We start from the raw sequence: 20,027 nt of genomic DNA, 5'->3' as shown, positions 1-20,027 counted from the left end.
TACCACACGTGTGAAGGTATACCACACTTGTGAAGGTATACCACACTTGTGAAGGTATACCACACTTGTGAAGGTATACCACACTTGTGAAGGTATACCACACTTGTGAGGGTATACCACACGTGTGAAGGTAGACCACACTTGTGAAGGTTCACCACACTTGTGAAGGTATACCACACATGTGAAAGTATACCACACGTGTGAAGGTATACCACACTTGTGAAAGTATACCTAACTTGTGAAGGTATACCTCACTTGTGAAGATATACCTCACTTGTGAAGGTATACCTCACTTGTGAAGGTATACCTCGCTTATGAAAGTATACTTCACTTGTGAAGGTATACCTCACTTGTGAAAGTATACCTCACGTGTGAAGGTATACCTCACTTATGAAAGTATACCTCACTTGTGAAGGTATTCCTCACTTGTGAAAGTGTACCTCACTTGTGAAGGTATACCTCACTTGTGAAGGTATACCTCACTTGTGAAAGTATACCTCAGTTGTGAAGGTATACCTCAGTTGTAAAGGTATACCTCACTTGTGCAGGTATACTACACTTACTTATGAAGGTATACTATACTTACTTGTGGAAGTTTACTACACTTGTGAAGGTATACTACACTTTTGAAGGTATACTACATTTGTGAAGGTATACTACACTTTTGAAGGTATACTACATTTGTGAAGGTATACTACACTTACTTGTGAAGGTATACTACACTTGTGAAGGTATACTACACTTGTGAAGGTATACTACACTTACTTGTGAAGGTATACTACACTTACTTAAAATTACACATTTCTGAGATTAAAAGATGCACAACGGCATCTACATACTCTCACAATCAGCTTCTTAATAGGATACAACAGGGCGGAAATTTTGAAATTATGTCATGGACAGCAATTTCAGAAATGGTCAATAAAAAAGTGAGCAGAGTGCGCCTGCACTTGCCAGTTGCTGCACCATCATACTGACAGTTGAGGTTCATTACTGAAACTGAGAGAACGATCACCTGGTTATGTAACTGAGAGAACGATCACCTGGTTATGTAACTGAGAGAACGATCACCTGGTTATGTAACTGAGAGAACGATCAACTGGTGATGTAACTGAGAGAACGATCAACTGGTGATGTAACTGAGAGAACGATCACCTGGTGATGTAACTGAGAGAACGATCAACTGGTGATGTAACTGAGAGAACGATCAACTGGCGATGTAACTGAGAGAACGATCACCTGGTGATGTAACTGAGAGAACGATCAACTGGTGATGTAACTGAGAGAACGATCAACTGGCGATGTAACTGAGAGAACGATCACCTGGTGATGTAACTGAGAGAACGATCAACTGGTGATGTAACTGAGAGAACGATCAACTGGTGATGTAATTGAGAGAACGATCAACTGGTGATGTAACTGAGAGAACGATCACCTGATGATGTAACTGAGAGAACGATCAACTGGTGATGTAACTGAGAGAACGATCACCTGGTTATGTAACTGAGAGAACGATCAACTGGTGATGTAATTGAGAGAACGATCAACTGGTGATGTAACTGAGAGAACGATCACCTGATGATGTAACTGAGAGAACGATCAACTGGTGATGTAACTGAGAGAACGATCACCTGGTTATGTAACTGAGAGAACGATCAACTGGTGATGTAACTGAGAGAACGATCAACTGGTGATGTAACTGAGAGAACGATCACCTGGTGATGTAACTGAGAGAACGATCAACTGGTGATGTAACTGAGAGAACGATCACCTGGTGATGTAACTGAGAGAACGATCACCTGGTGATGTAACTGAGAGAACGATCACCTGGTGATGTAACTGAGAGAACGATCACCTGGTTATGTAACTGAGAGAACGATCAACTGGTGATGTAACTGAGAGAACGATCACCTGGTTATGTAACTGAGAGAACGATCAACTGGTGATGTAACTGAGAGAACGATCACCTGGTTATGTAACTGAGAGAACGATCAACTGGTGATGTAACTGAGAGAACGATCAACTGGTGATGTAACTGAGAGAACGATCAACTGGTGATGTAACTGAGAGAACGATCAACTGGTGATGTAACTGAGAGAACGATCAACTGGTGATGTAACTGAGAGAACGATCACCTGGTGATGTAACTGAGAGAACGATCACCTGGTGATGTAACTGAGAGAACGATCAACTGGTGATGTAACTGAGAGAACGATCACCTGGTGATGTAACTGAGAGAACGATCAACTGGTGATGTAACTGAGAGAACGATCACCTGGTGATGTAACTGAGAGAACGATCACCTGGTGATGTAACTGAGAGAACGATCAACTGGTGATGTAACTGAGAGAACGATCACCTGGTGATGTAACTGAGAGAACGATCACCTGGTGATGTAACTGAGAGAACGATCAACTGGTGATGTAACTGAGAGAACGATCACCTGGTGATGTAACTGAGAGAACGATCAACTGGTGATGTAACTGAGAGAACGATCAACTGGTGATGTAACTGAGAGAACGATCACCTGGTGATGTAACTGAGAGAACGATCACCTGGTGATGTAACTGAGAGAACGATCAACTGGTGATGTAACTGAGAGAACGATCACCTGGTGATGTAACTGAGAGAACGATCACCTGGTGATGTAACTGAGAGAACGATCAACTGGTGATGTAACTGAGAGAACGATCACCTGGTGATGTAACTGAGAGAACGATCAACTGGTGATGTAACTGAGAGAACGATCACCTGGTGATGTAACTGAGAGAACGATCAACTGGTGATGTAACTGAGAGAACGATCACCTGGTGATGTAACTGAGAGAACGATCAACTGGTGATGTAACTGAGAGAACGATCAACTGGTGATGTAACTGAGAGAACGATCAACTGGTGATGTAACTGAGAGAACGATCAACTGGTGATGTAACTGAGAGAACGATCAACTGGTGATGTAACTGAGAGAACGATCACCTGGTGATGTAACTGAGAGAGCGATCAACTGGTGATGTAATTGAGAGAACGATCAACTGGTGATGTAATTGAGAGAACGATCAACTGGTGATGTAACTGAGAGAACGATCAACTGGTGATGTAACTGAGAGAACGATCAACTGGTGATGTAATTGAGAGAACGATCAACTGGTGATGTAACTGAGAGAACGATCAACTGGTGATGTAACTGAGAGAACGATCAACTGGTGATGTAATTGAGAGAACGATCAACTGGTGATGTAACTGAGAGAACGATCAACTGGTGATGTAACTGAGAGAACGATCAACTGGTGATGTAATTGAGAGAACGATCAACTGGTGATGTAATTGAGAGAACGATCAACTGGTGATGTAACTGAGAGAATGATCACCTGATGATGTAACTGAGAGAATGATCACCTGGTGATGTAACTGAGAGAATGATCACCTGATGATGTAACTGAGAGAATGATCACCTGGTGATGTAACTGAGAGAACGATCAACTGGTGATGTAAATGAGAGAACGATCACCTGGTGATGTAACTGAGAGAACGATCAACTGGTGATGTAACTGAGAGAACGATCAACTGGTGATGTAACTGAGAGAACGATCAACTGGTGATGTAACTGAGAGAACGATCAACTGGTGATGTAACTGAGAGAACGATCAACTGGTGATGTAACTGAGAGAACGATCAACTGGTGATGTAACTGAGAGAATGATCACCTGATGATGTAACTGAGAGAATGATCAGCTGGTGATGCAACTAAGAGAACGATCAACTGGTGATGTAACTGAGAGAACGATCAACTGGTGATGTAACTGAGAGAACGATCAACTGGTGATGTAACTGAGAGAACGATTAACTGGTGATGTAAGTGACAGAACGATCAACTTGTTATGTAACTGAGAGAACGATCAACTGGTGATGTAATTGAGAGAACGATCAACTGGTGATGTAACTGAGAGAACGATCAACTGGTGATGTAACTGAGAGAACGATCAACTGGTGATGTAATTGAGAGAACGATCAACTGGTGATGTAACTGAGAGAACGATCAACTGGTGATGTAACTGAGAGAACGATCAACTGGTGATGTAATTGAGAGAACGATCAACTGATGTAACTGACAGAATGATCAACTGGTGATGTAACTGAGAGAATGATCACCTGATGATGTAACTGAGAGAATGATCACCTGGTGATGTAACTGAGAGAATGATCACCTGATGATGTAACTGAGAGAATGATCACCTGGTGATGTAACTGAGAGAACGATCAACTGGTGATGTAAATGAGAGAACGATCACCTGGTGATGTAACTGAGAGAACGATCAACTGGTGATGTAACTGAGAGAACGATCAACTGGTGATGTAACTGAGAGAACGATCAACTGGTGATGTAACTGAGAGAACGATCAACTGGTGATGTAACTGAGAGAACGATCAACTGGTGATGTAACTGAGAGAACGATCAACTGGTGATGTAACTGAGAGAATGATCACCTGATGATGTAACTGAGAGAATGATCAGCTGGTGATGCAACTAAGAGAACGATCAACTGGTGATGTAACTGAGAGAACGATCAACTGGTGATGTAACTGAGAGAACGATCAACTGGTGATGTAACTGAGAGAACGATTAACTGGTGATGTAACTGACAGAACGATCAACTGGTTATGTAACTGAGAGAACGATCAACTGGTGATGTAACTGAGTGAACGATCAACTGGTGATGTAACTGAGTGAACGATCAACTGGTGATGTAACTGAGAAAACGATCAACTGGCGATGTAACTGAGGGAACGATTAACTGGTGATGTAACTGAGAGAACGATCACTTGGTGATGTAACAGAGAACGATCAACTGGTGATGTAACTGAGAGAACGATCACCTGGTGATGTAACTGAGAGAACGATCAACTGGTGATGTAACTGAGAGAACGATCAACTGGTGATGTAACTGAGAGAACGATCACCTGGTGATGTAACTGAGAGAACGATCACCTGGTGATGCAACTAAGAGAACGATCACCTGGTGATGTAACTGAGAGAACGATCACCTGGTGATGTAATTGAGAGAACGATGAACTGGTGATGTAACTGAGAGAACGATCACTTGGTGATGTAACAGAGAACGATCAACTGGTGATGTAACTGAGAGAACGATCACCTGGTGATGTAACTGAGAGAACGATCAACTGGTGATGTAACTGAGAGAACGATCAACTGGTGATGTAACTGAGAGAACGATCAACTGGTGATGTAACTGAGAGAACGATCAACTGGTGATGTAACTGAGAGAACGATCAACTGGTGATGTAATTGAGAGAACGATCAACTGGTGATGTAATTGAGAGAACGATCAACTGGTGATGTAACTGAGAGAATGATCACCTGATGATGTAACTGAGAGAACGATCACCTGGTGATGTAACTGAGAGAACGATCAACTGGTGATGTAACTGAGAGAACGATCACCTGGTGATGTAACTGAGAGAACGATCAACTGGTGATGTAACTGAGAGAACGATCAACTGGTGATGTAACTGAGAGAACGATCACCTGGTGATGTAACTGAGAGAACGATCACTGGTGATGTAACTGAGAGAACGATCAACTGGTGATGTAACTGAGAGAACGATCACCTGGTGATGTAACTGAGAGAACGATCACCTGGTGATGTAACTGAGAGAACGATCAACTGGTGATGTAACTGAGAGAACGATCACCTGGTGATGTAACTGAGAGAACGATCAACTGGTGATGTAACTGAGAGAACGATCACCTGGTGATGTAACTGAGAGAACGATCAACTGGTGATGTAACTGAGAGAACGATCACCTGGTGATGTAACTGAGAGAACGATCAACTGGTGATGTAACTGAGAGAACGATCAACTGGTGATGTAACTGAGAGAACGATCAACTGGTGATGTAACTGAGAGAACGATCAACTGGTGATGTAACTGAGAGAACGATCAACTGGTGATGTAACTGAGAGAACGATCAACTGGTGATGTAACTGAGAGAACGATCAACTGGTGATGTAATTGAGAGAACGATCAACTGGTGATGTAATTGAGAGAACGATCAACTGGTGATGTAACTGAGAGAACGATCAACTGGTGATGTAACTGAGAGAACGATCAACTGGTGATGTAATTGAGAGAACGATCAACTGGTGATGTAACTGAGAGAACGATCAACTGGTGATGTAACTGAGAGAACGATCAACTGGTGATGTAATTGAGAGAACGATCAACTGGTGATGTAACTGAGAGAACGATCAACTGGTGATGTAACTGAGAGAACGATCAACTGGTGATGTAATTGAGAGAACGATCAACTGGTGATGTAATTGAGAGAACGATCAACTGGTGATGTAACTGAGAGAATGATCACCTGATGATGTAACTGAGAGAATGATCACCTGGTGATTTAACTGAGAGAAAGATCACCTGATGATGTAACTGAGAGAACGATCACCTGGTGATGTAACTGAGAGAACGATCAACTGGTGATGTAACTGAGAGAACGATCACCTGGTGATGTAACTGAGAGAACGATCAACTGGTGATGTAACTGAGAGAACGATCAACTGGTGATGTAACTGAGAGAACGATCAACTGGTGATGTAACTGAGAGAACGATCAACTGGTGATGTAACTGAGAGAACGATCAACTGGTGATGTAACTGAGAGAACGATCAACTGGTGATGTAACTGAGAGAACGATCACTGGTGATGTAACTGATCACCTGATGATGTAACTGAGAGAACGATCAACTGGTGATGTAACTGAGAGAACGATCAACTGGTGATGTAACTGAGAGAACGATTAACTGGTGATGTAACTGAGAGAGATCAACTGGTGATGTAACTGAGAGAACGATTAACTGGTGATGTAAGTGACAGAACGATCAACTTGTTATGTAACTGAGAGAACGATCAACTGGTGATGTAATTGAGAGAACGATCAACTGGTGATGTAACTGAGAGAACGATCAACTGGTGATGTAACTGAGAGAACGATCAACTGGTGATGTAATTGAGAGAACGATCAACTGGTGATGTAACTGAGAGAACGATCAACTGGTGATGTAACTGAGAGAACGATCAACTGGTGATGTAATTGAGAGAACGATCAACTGATGTAACTGACAGAATGATCAACTGGTGATGTAACTGAGAGAATGATCACCTGATGATGTAACTGAGAGAATGATCACCTGGTGATGTAACTGAGAGAATGATCACCTGATGATGTAACTGAGAGAATGATCACCTGGTGATGTAACTGAGAGAACGATCAACTGGTGATGTAAATGAGAGAACGATCACCTGGTGATGTAACTGAGAGAACGATCAACTGGTGATGTAACTGAGAGAACGATCAACTGGTGATGTAACTGAGAGAACGATCAACTGGTGATGTAACTGAGAGAACGATCAACTGGTGATGTAACTGAGAGAACGATCAACTGGTGATGTAACTGAGAGAACGATCAACTGGTGATGTAACTGAGAGAATGATCACCTGATGATGTAACTGAGAGAATGATCAGCTGGTGATGCAACTAAGAGAACGATCACCTGGTGATGTAACTGAGAGAACGATCAACTGGTGATGTAACTGAGAGAACGATCAACTGGTGATGTAACTGAGAGAACGATCACCTGGTGATGTAACTGAGAGAACGATCACCTGGTGATGCAACTAAGAGAACGATCACCTGGTGATGTAACTGAGAGAACGATCACCTGGTGATGTAATTGAGAGAACGATGAACTGGTGATGTAACTGAGAGAACGATCAACTGGTTATGTAACTGAGAGAACGATCACCTGGTGATGTAATTGAGAGAACGATCAACTGGTTATGTAACTGAGAGAACGATCACCTGGTGATGTAACTGAGAGAACGATCAACTGGTGATGTAACTGAGAGAACGATCAACTGGTGATGTAACTGAGAGAACGATCACCTGGTGATGCAACTGAGAGAACGATCACCTGGTGATGTAACTGAGAGAACGATCACCTGGTGATGTAATTGAGAGAACGATCAACTGGTGATGTAACTGAGAGAACGATCACCTGGTGATGTAACTGAGAGAACGATCACCTGATGATGTAACTGAGAGAACGATCAACTGGTTATGTAACTGAGAGAACGATCACCTGGTGATGTAATTGAGAGAACGATCAACTGGTTATGTAACTGAGAGAACGATCACCTGGTGATGTAACTGAGAGAACGATCAACTGGTGATGTAACTGAGAGAACGATCAACTGGTGATGTAACTGAGAGAACGATCAACTGGTGATGTAACTGAGAGAACGATCACCTGGTGATGCAACTGAGAGAACGATCACCTGGTGATGTAACTGAGAGAACGATCACCTGGTGATGTAATTGAGAGAACGATCAACTGGTGATGTAACTGAGAGAACGATCAACTGGTGATGTAACTGAGAGAACGATCAACTGGTGATGTAACTGAGAGAACGATCACCTGGTGATGCAACTGAGAGAACGATCACCTGGTGATGTAACTGAGAGAACGATCACCTGGTGATGTAATTGAGAGAACGATCAACTGGTGATGTAACTGAGAGAACGATCACCTGGTGATGTAACTGAGAGAACGATCACCTGATGATGTAACTGAGAGAACGATCAACTGGTTATGTAACTGAGAGAACGATCACCTGGTGATGTAATTGAGAGAACGATCAACTGGTTATGTAACTGAGAGAACGATCACCTGGTGATGTAACTGAGAGAACGATCACCTGATGATGTAACTGAGAGAACGATCAACTGGTTATGTAACTGAGAGAACGATCACCTGATGATGTAACTGAGAGAACGATCAACTGGTTATGTAACTGAGAGAACGATCAACTGGTTATGTAACTGAGAGAACGATCACCTGATGATGTAACTGAGAGAACGATCAACTGGTTATGTAACTGAGAGAACGATCAACTGGTGATGTAACTGAGAGAACGATCAACTGGTGATGTAACTGAGAGAACGATCAACTGGTGATGTAACTGAGAGAACGATCAACTAGTTATGTAACTGAGAGAACGATCACCTGATGATGTAACTGAGAGAACGATCAACTGGTTATGTAACTGAGAGAACGATCACCTGATGATGTAACTGAGAGAACGATCACCTGGTGATGTAACTGAGAGAACGATCAACTGGTTATGTAACTGAGAGAACGATCACCTGGTGATGTAACTGAGAGAACGATCACCTGGTGATGTAACTGAGAGAACGATCAACTGGTTATGTAACTGAGAGAACGATCACCTGATGATGTAACTGAGAGAACGATCAACTGGTTATGTAACTGAGAGAACGATCACCTGATGATGTAACTGAGAGAACGATCAACTGGTGATGTAACTGAGAGAACGATCAACTGGTTATGTAACTGAGAGAACGATCACCTGGTGATGTAACTGAGAGAAAGATCAACTGGTTATGTAACTGAGAGAACGATCAACTGGTGATGTAACTGAGAGAACGATCAACTGGTGATGTAACTGAGAGAAAGATCAACTGGTTATGTAACTGAGAGAACGATCAACTGGTGATGTAACTGAGAGAACGATCAACTGGTGATGTAACTGAGAGAACGATCAACTGGTGATGTAACTGAGAGAACGATCAACTGGTGATGTAACTGAGAGAACGATCAACTGGTGATGTAACTGAGAGAACGATCAACTGGTGATGTAACTGAGAGAACTGGTGATGATCGATCACCTGGTGATGTAACTGAGAGAACGATCAACTGGTGATGTAACTGAGAGAACGATCAACTGGTGATGTAACTGAGAGAACGATCACCTGGTGATGTAACTGAGAGAATTATCAGCTGGTAATGTAACTGAGAGAACGATCAACTGGTGATGTAACTGAGAGAACGATCACCTGGTGATGTAACTGAGAGAACGATCAACTGGTGATGTAACTGAGAGAACGATCAACTGGTGATGCAACTAAGAGAACGATCAACTGGTGATGTAACTGAGAGAACGATCAACTGGTGATGTAACTTAGAGAACGATCACCTGGTCATGTAACTGAGAGAACGATCACCTGGTGATGTAACTGAGAGAACGATCACCTGATGATGTAACTGAGAGAACGATCACCTGGTGATGTAACTGAGAGAACGATCAACTGGTTATGTAACTGAGAGAACGATCACCTGGTGATGTAACTGAGAGAACGATCACCTGGTGATGTAACTGAGAGAACGATCAACTGGTTATGTAACTGAGAGAACGATCACCTGATGATGTAACTGAGAGAACGATCAACTGGTTATGTAACTGAGAGAACGATCACCTGATGATGTAACTGAGAGAACGATCAACTGGTGATGTAACTGAGAGAACGATCAACTGGTTATGTAACTGAGAGAACGATCACCTGGTGATGTAACTGAGAGAAAGATCAACTGGTTATGTAACTGAGAGAACGATCAACTGGTGATGTAACTGAGAGAACGATCAACTGGTGATGTAACTGAGAGAAAGATCAACTGGTTATGTAACTGAGAGAACGATCAACTGGTGATGTAACTGAGAGAACGATCAACTGGTGATGTAACTGAGAGAACGATCAACTGGTGATGTAACTGAGAGAACGATCAACTGGTGATGTAACTGAGAGAACGATCAACTGGTGATGTAACTGAGAGAACGATCAACTGGTGATGTAACTGAGAGAACGATCAACTGGTGATGTAACTGAGAGAACGATCACCTGGTGATGTAACTGAGAGAACGATCAACTGGTGATGTAACTGAGAGAACGATCAACTGGTGATGTAACTGAGAGAACGATCACCTGGTGATGTAACTGAGAGAATTATCAGCTGGTAATGTAACTGAGAGAACGATCAACTGGTGATGTAACTGAGAGAACGATCACCTGGTGATGTAACTGAGAGAACGATCAACTGGTGATGTAACTGAGAGAACGATCAACTGGTGATGCAACTAAGAGAACGATCAACTGGTGATGTAACTGAGAGAACGATCAACTGGTGATGTAACTTAGAGAACGATCACCTGGTCATGTAACTGAGAGAACGATCACCTGGTGATGTAACTGAGAGAACGATCAACTGGTGATGTAACTGAGAGAACGATCAACTGGTGATGTAACTGAGAGAACGATCAACTGGTGATGTAACTGAGAGAACGATCAACTGGTGATGTAACTGAGAGAACGATCAACTGGTGATGTAACTGAGAGAACGATCACCTGGTGATGTAACTGAGAGAACGATCAACTGGCGATGTAACTGAGAGAACGATCAACTGGCGATGTAACTGAGAGAACGATCACCTGGTGATGTAACTGAGAGAACGATCAACTGGTGATGTAACTGAGAGAACGATCACCTGGTGATGTAACTGAGAGAACGATCAACTGGTGATGTAACTGAGAGAACGATCACCTGGTGATGTAACTGAGAGAACGATCAACTGGTGATGTAACTGAGAGAACGATCACCTGGTGATGTAACTGAGAGAACGATCAACTGGCGATGTAACTGAGAGAACGATCACCTGGTGATGTAACTGAGAGAACGATCACCTGGTGATGTAACTAGTGTATCTGGTTTTGTATTATACACGAGGAAGCGCTAAACCCGTAGAGGTTCTACAGCGCTTGTTGAACGAAATAACTAGCTATAATCCCTTCAAGGGAGCAAAGATTTACTTCCTTCAATCAATGGGCGCTTGATGACTCGCCTTGAAGACCGCAACAAACATAGATCAATGTTAAGTTTGCTCAGTGATAGTAAGTGATGTTTTAAGTAACATACACACTCAAAACAGAAGAATCCATTCGTGTTTAAAAAACGTATGAGTAATGATAATGGGGTAACACTTACCACATTATCCACAGTGAGGTGTTGGCAGTAGAGGCCAGTATAGCCGGGGTCACAGTTGCACACACCGTCAATGCAAGAGCCACGGCCCAGGCAGTGATGGGTACACGATGCCCCAATGTATACATCTCGCAGTGACCACTGGTGACGTCCTGACACATCCGATGATGGATCTTGTATCCACCGGAACCTGACGTATCTGTAGGTGACACAGGTTCAGTAACAGGTACACAGGTCATGAAAGACGCGACACTTGCTGGAAAACGACTAAGGATGAAAAGTTTGTGCATCTCTCAAAGGAGGTGATAACACTGACTCACTGTCAGATACTGCAGACACTGTCAGACACTGCAGACACTGTCAGACACTGCAACACAACGGTATCTTGGTACAGAGGACAATTCCACACTTCGTCGTGTAACTACTAGTTATGGGTGAGAAGGGTTGTTCAGAGGAACCTGCATTTTTACTTCTACTAGTGAATCCCGTCCCCTACAACGTTTTCGAGATCTTCCACCTCACCATCGACAGTATTTAAGACTCCATTCTCATGCTTCAGCTTAATATCGTTCCAGACCATGGAGCTGACCTCTTCTCCAGGCTGAGGGACCGACCACCTCACATACTATTTCTCCAAAGTTGATGGACTGATTACATCATATTCATTTGACTGCTACACCTGCTGCCTCTGTATTTGACTAAGGAAGAATAATGTCTAGGCAAAACGTTTCAACATTAAAGATAATTAACTGCTACACATGTATCTTACATGAATGAACAAAGTATTGAATTCATGTCCACTAGATATTGCATATTTATGTTGTTTAATTCTGGTCTCAAGAGATTTGCCAGTTTGTCCTAAATAAAAGGTATCACAGCTTATACACGGGACGGAGTATACACAACCTACTTGGCAGAATTTTTAAATAATTTTTATTTCACGGTGTTGTCACCTATCAAGACAACTTTAACATCAAAGTATCTAACAGCTTGTGGGAGGTGAGAGAAATTTTTATTATATGATAAAACGAAGACATTCTCAAGCTTATACTCGGTTTTAAGCTCTGTCTTGTACAATGTCATTTTAAGCTTTATGAAAGCTTTATTAATAAATGTTCACGGAATTGAAGATTAGAAGCAATTTAATAGATTTTTCTAAATCCCCATCATAGAATTCAGGGCTACAAATTCTAAGGGCTCTCAAAAGCACAGAAGTAAATACGTTCTGTTTAATACGTGTTTAGTGATTGGAATAGTAATGTATGTATGAATATATGTTAGTAGGCGTGTGATAAACATTGAACCTAGATGTTACACCAGATCCATGATTATCCAGAAATGGATATGCATATACATAATAATACATAATAGCGATCAAGCAATACAAGACGCAAAACAACCACAGGGGAGGTGAATGATAGCTCCAGGGCTTTCGTGTTGCAATCAACTAACAATCAGGAGCTTGCAATGTTGCAGAAATAAGCAGTAAGTCCAAGCAGATTAGTTCATTAGTTCCTTTGAACTAATCTGCCTGGACTTCCTACTTATTTCTGCAAGATCCTGATGATTTGTTGATTGCAACACGAAAGGCCTAGAACTATCATTCAACTCCCCCTGTGGTTGTTTAGCACACACACACACACACACACACACACACACACACACACACACACACACACACACACACACACACACACACACACACACACAGTATGTGAAACAACATAAATATGCAATATCTAGTGGACATGAATTCAATACTTTGTTCATTCATGTAAGAGTATAGGCTAGGTGGCCAAAGACTGCAAACCTCACTCAAGGAGAAAGATCTTGGGGTGAGTATAACACCGAGCATGTCTCCGGAAGCACACATCAATCAGATAACTGCTGCAGCATATGGGCGCCTGGCAAACCTGAGAACAGCATTCCGATACCTTAGTAAGGAATCGTTCAAGACACTGTACACCGTGTATGTCAGGCCCATACTGGAGTATGCAGCACCTGTTTGGAACCCGCACTTGATAAAGCACGTCAAGAAACTAGAGAAAGTACAAAGGTTTGCAACAAGGTTAGTTCCAGAGCTAAGGGGAATGTCCTATGAAGAAAGATTAAGGGAAATCGGCCTGACCACACTGGAGGACAGGAGGGTCATGGGAGACATGATAACGACATATAAAATACTGCGTGGAATAGACAAGGTGGACAAAGACAGGATGTTCCAGGGAGGGGACACAGAAACAAGAGGCCACAATTGGAAGTTGAAAACACAAATGAGTCAGAGAGATAGTAGGAAGTATTTCTTCAGTCATAGAGTTGTAAGGCAGTGGAATAGCCTAGAAAATGACGTAGTGGAGGCAGGAACCATACACAGTTTTAAGACGAGGTTTGATAAAGCTCATGGAGCGGGGAGAGAGAGGGTCTAGTAGCAACCGGTGAAGAGGCGGGGCCAGGAGCTAGGACTCGACCCCTGCAACCACAAATAGGTGAGTACAAATAGGTGAGTACACACACACACACACACACACGATAAGGAAGAAACACTTTCATTATCATTCACTCCATCACTGTCTTGCCAGAGGCATGAATACACTTCAGTTAAAAAAAAAACTGCAACATTAACAGCCCTTCCTCAGAGTACTGGCACTGTACTTCCCACCTCCAGGACTCAAGTCCGGCTAACCGGTTTCCCTGAATCCCTTCCCTTGTTATCATTTGTTTTTATCTTAAATCTAAATCCACAGTTCAGCTGCTGACATGGAAATAATGTAGGAACTAAGTCTCTCTCAAGTCATCATCACTTTACAGCTGGTGTATAGACAGGAGAGTGTAAGTACTCACTTGGCTGGGCCAATATGGTTGAGTGGGTAGACATATCTTTGCCAGGTGAGAGGAGCGTAGAAGATGGAGGCGTCAGTGATGTCAACACAACTGTTGTTACCTGGTAGACACAAGTCTCGTACCAACCTCCACCGCTGACCGAAGTCCAGCGAGTACTCAAGTCTGAAACACAACCAGTATTACAACCTGAAACACAACCAGTATTACAACCTGAAACAAAAAAGTATTACAACCTGAAACACAACCAGTATTACAACCTGACACACAACCAGTACTCCAGTCTGAAATACAACCAGTATTACAACTTGAAACACAACCAGTATTACAACCTAAAACACAACCAGTGCTCCAGTCTGAAACACAACCAGTACTCCAGTCTGAAACACAACCAGTACTCCAGTCTGAAACACAACCAGTACTCCAGTCTGAAACACAACCAGTATTCCAGTCTGAAACACAACCAGTACTCCAGTCTGAAACACAACCAGTATTACAACCTGAAACACAACCAGTACTCCAGTCTGAAACACAACCAGTATTACAACCTGAAACACAACCAGTACTCCAGTCTGAAACACAACCAGTATTGCAACCTGAAACACAACCAGTTCCCCAGTCTGAAACACAATCAGTACTCCAGTCTGAAACACAACCAGTACTCCAGTCTGAAACACAATCAGTACTCCAGTCTGAAACATAACCAGTACTCCAGTCTGAAACACAATCAGTACTCCAGTCTGAAACAACCAGTATTACAACCTGTAACACAACCAGCATTACAACCTGAAACACAACCATTACTCAGGTCTGCAACACTAAGACAAGAGAAGCAATACTGTGTCATGGAAATGATGAATGAGGGGGAGATCAAGTTTGATCCGAGGAAGGGGAAGGTAACTCCTGCTACTTGGAACAAAAGCTATCCATGAGCATCAACGTAACCCCCACCTACTTAAAGGGCTCCAACACAATTAGGTAGAATACTAACCTGACAAGTAGAGTACTGACCCGACAAGGAGTGTACTGACCTGACAGGTAGAGTACTTACTTAACAGGTAGAGTATTGACCTGACAGGTAGAGTACTGACTTGACAAGCAGAGTACTGATCTGGTAAGCAGAGTGCTGACCTGACAAGCAAAGTACTGACCTGACAGGTAGAGTACTGACCTGACAAGTAGAGTACTGACCTGACAGGTAGAGTCCTGACCTGACAGGTAGAGTACTGACTTGACAAGCAGAGTACTGACCTGGCAGGTAGAGTACTGACATGGCAAGCAGAGTACTGACCTGACAGGTAGAATACTGACCTGACAGGTAGAGTACTGACCTGACAAGTAGAGCACCGACCTGACACGTGGAATATTGACCTACGAAGTAAAGTACTGACCTGACAAGTAGAGTACTGACCTAACAGAAAGAGTACTGACCTAACAGGCAGAGTACTGTCCTGACAGGTAGAGTGCTGGCCTGACAGGTAGAACACCAGCCTGATAGGTAGAGTACTGACTTGACAGGTAGAGTACTGACCTGACAGGTAGAGTACAGTTCTGACAGGTAGAGCACTGACATGACAGGTATAGTACTGTCCTAACAGGCTGAGTACTGACCTGACAGGCAGAGTACTGACATGACAGGTAGAATACTAACCTGACAGGTAGAGTACTCACCTGATAGGTACAGTACTGTCCTGACAGGTAGAGCACAGAACTGACAAGTAGAGTATTGGCCTGACAGAAAGAGTACTGATCTAACAGGCAGAGTACTGTCCTGACAGGTTGAGTACTGACCTGACAGACGGAGTGCTGACCTGGCAGGTAGAATACTGACCTGACAGGTAGAACACCAGCCTGATAGGTAGAGTACTTACCTGACAGGTAGAGTACTGACCTGGCTGAAAGAGTACTGACTTGACAGGTAGAGTACTGAACTGACAGGCAGAGTACTGTCCTGACAGGTAGAGTACTGATCTGACAGATAGAGTACTGTCTTGACAGGTAGAGTAATGACCTGACAGACAGAGTACTGACCTGACAGATAGAGCACTGAACTGACAGGCAGAGTACTGTCCTGACAGGTAGAGTACTGACCTGACAGGCAGAGTACTGACCTACAGGTAGAGTACTGTCCTGACAGGTAGAGTACTGTCCTGACAGGTAGAGTACTGATCTGACAGATAGAGTACTGTCCTGACAGGTAAAGTACTGACCTGACAGGTAGAGTACAGACCTGACAAGTAGAATACTGTCCTAACAGGTAGAATCCTAACCTGACAGAGAGAGTACTGATCTGACAGGTAGAGTACTGACCTGACAGGGAGAGCACTGACCTAACAGATACAGTACTGACCTGAAAGGTATTGAGTACTGAAATGAGAGGTAGGGTAGTAACCTGACAGGTATAGAATACTGACCTGACAGGTAGAGTACCGACCTGACAGGTAGAGTCCTGACCTGACAAGGAGAGTACTGATCTGACAGGTAGAGTACTGAACTGACAGTGAGAGTACTAATCTGACAGGTAGAGTACTGATCTGACAGGTAGAGTACTGACCTGACTGACAGAGCACTGACCTAACAGGTAGAGTACTGACCTGATAGGTATTGAATACTGATATGAGAGGTAGGGTATTAGCCAGACAAATATAGAGTACTGACCTGGCAGGTATAAAGTACTGACCTGACGGGCTGGGCAGTGTTGTCCCAGGTCGCACCACAACCCAGTGCCAACCTGAAGTTGACGCTGTGATTCCTGCTGACCTGTAACCCATTATTATTATTATTATTATTATTATTATTATTATTATTATTATTATTATTAGTAGTAGTAGTAATAGTAACAATTGTAGTAGTAGGTATAGTAGTAGTAATGGTAGTCGTAGCAGAAGTATTAGTAGCAGGAGGAGAAGCGGAAGTATTAGTAGCAGGAGGAGAAGCGGAAGTATTAGTAGGAGGAGGAGCAGCGGAAGTAGTAGTAGTAGTAGTAAAAGTAGTAGTAGTAGTAGTAGTACTAGTTGCAGTAGTAATACTAGTAGCTGGCAGTCCTAGCAGCAGCTGCAGCTTAGCAGCAGCAGCAGCAGCACAGTGACAGCAACAGTGACAGCAGCAGCAGCATAGCAGCACCAGCCAGCAGCAGGCAGCAGCCAGTAGCAGCAGCAGCAGCAGCAGCAGCAGCAGCAGCAGCAGCAGCAGCAGCAGCAGCAGCAGCAGCAGCTTAAGCAGCAGTTGCAGCAGCAGCAGCAGCAGCAGCAGCAGCAGCAAGCTGCGCTGCTTGCGCTGCAGCAGCAGCAGCAGCAGCAGCAGCAGCAGCTTGCAGCAGCGGCGCAAGCAGCAGCAGCAGCAGCAGCAGCAGCAAGGCAGCAGTCGCAGCAGTTGCAGCAGCAGAGCAGCAGCAGCAGCCAGCAGCAGCAGCCAGCAGCAGCAGTAGCGCAGCTGGCAGTGTGAGGCAGTAGCAGCAGCAGTAGGGCACAGCATTGCAAGAGTTACAGCACCAGCAGCAGCAGCAGCAAATTGTGGAGTATTGCATTCAGCAGTGCCAGCAGCAGCAGTAGCAGCAGCAGCAGCAGTAGCAGCGTGCAGAATCAAAAAACAAGCGCTAAACCACGCGGGCCATACAGCGTAGTAGTCGCAGTGTTATGTTGCTTAGTACAAACAACAGTAGCTTAGCAATACCAGCAGCAAGCATAAGAACAGGCGTAGCGAGTAGCAGCATCAGTAGCAGCAGCAGAGCAGCAGCAGCAGCAGTTAAGCAGCAGCAGCAACAGTAATACAACAGCAGCAGTAAAGGCAGTGCAGCAGCAGCAGCAGCAGCAAGCAGCGTTGCTGGCCAGCAGCAGCAGCAGTAGCAGCAACGGCAGCAGCAGCGCAGCAGTAGCAGCAGCAGCAGCAGCAGCAGCAGCAGTAGCAGAGCAGCAGAGCAGTAATCAAAAAGAAGCGCCAAACCACAAGGCCATACACAGCGTGCAGCAGTCAGCAGCAGCATGCAGTAACAACAGCAGCGTTAAACAGAAGAACCCAGTAGCTTGTGCAGCAGTAGCAGCAGCGTTCAAGCTACGCAGCAGCAGTGAAGCAGTTAGCAGCAAGCTGTTACTCAGCAACAGCACGCAGCAGCAGCAGTAGCAGCAGCAGCAAGTTGCAAGCGCCGCCGCTGCCACAGCAGTTAGCAGCAGCAGCAGCAGCAGCAGAAGCAGCAGCAAGCTGTTGCGCAGCAGCAGCGCAGCAGCAGCAGCAGCAGCAGCAGCAGCAGCAGCCGCAGCAGCAGCAAGCGCCGCATTGCAAGCAAGCGCCGTTGTTGCTGCAGCGTTGCTGTTAAGCGTTGCCAGCAGGCGCAGCAGCAGCCGCTGCGCTGTGCGCCAAGCAGCAGCGTTGCCGCAGCAGCAGCAAGCCAGCAGCAGCTGCAGCTGCTGCGTTAAGCGCGCCGCAAGTTAGCGTTGCCAAGCTGCAGCAGCAGCAGCAGCACCAGCAGCACCTACTATTGCCGCTGTTGCTTGCCGCAACCCAGCAAATAAGCAGCCGTTGCTAATTCCAGCCAACAGCAGAGTAGTAGTATTACTAGCAGCAGTTGCAGTAGTAGCCGCAGCAGTATGGGTGTATCAACAGTGATCTCAAAGAACTGGTGTTGCTTGGAGGTCTGGGTTATGCCATTGAAATCATTGCATTCACAGTGGCTGGACAGGGTCATGAACAACATTCACCCTGGCTGGACAGTGTCATGAACAACATTCACCCTTGTTGGACAGTGTCATGAACAACATTCACCCTGACTGGACAGTGTCATGAACAACATTCACCCTGGCTGGACAGTGTCATGAACAACATTCACCCTGACTGGACAGTGTCATGAACAACATTCACCCTGGCTGGACAGGGTCATGAACAACATTCACCCTGGCTGGACAGTGTCATGAACAACATTCACCCTGGCTGGACAGTGTCATGAACAACATTCACCCTGGCTGGACAGTGTCATGAACAGCATTTACAGTGGCTGGACAGTATCATGAACAACATTCACCCTTGCTGGACAGTGTCATGAACAAGATTCACCCTGGCTGGACATTGTCATGAACAACATTCACCCTGGCCGGACAGTGTCATGAACAACATTCACCCTGGCTGGACAATGTCATGAACAACATTCATCCTGGCCGGACAGTGTCATGAACAACATTCACCCTGGCTGGACAGTGTTATGAACAACACACCCTGGCTGAACAGTGTCATGAACAACATGCACCCTGGATGGGCATTGTCATGAACAACATTCACCCTGGCTGGA

At 44.3% G+C, this 20,027-nt stretch overlaps 1 protein-coding gene across 1 annotated transcript in view; it reads right to left on the bottom strand.

Moving 5' to 3' along the window:
* LOC128690364 (reelin) overlaps positions 1–20,027 on the bottom strand; it is an 871,665-nt gene that overhangs the window by 111,557 nt on the left and 740,081 nt on the right. Inside the window, exons 55-57 of the mRNA XM_070089797.1 lie at positions 17,430–17,509; positions 14,753–14,914; positions 11,918–12,113 (exon numbers count right to left, since the gene is read on the bottom strand). Coding sequence (XP_069945898.1) covers positions 11,918–12,113; positions 14,753–14,914; positions 17,430–17,509 — 438 coding nt within the window. The remainder of the gene's footprint in view (positions 1–11,917; positions 12,114–14,752; positions 14,915–17,429; positions 17,510–20,027) is intronic.

Source organism: Cherax quadricarinatus, chromosome 29, assembly GCF_038502225.1.
Source record: "Cherax quadricarinatus isolate ZL_2023a chromosome 29, ASM3850222v1, whole genome shotgun sequence".
NCBI lineage: Eukaryota > Metazoa > Arthropoda > Malacostraca > Decapoda > Parastacidae > Cherax > Cherax quadricarinatus.
Note: the sequence above shows the minus strand (reverse complement) of the source record. Positions and strands in the feature narration are given on the sequence as shown.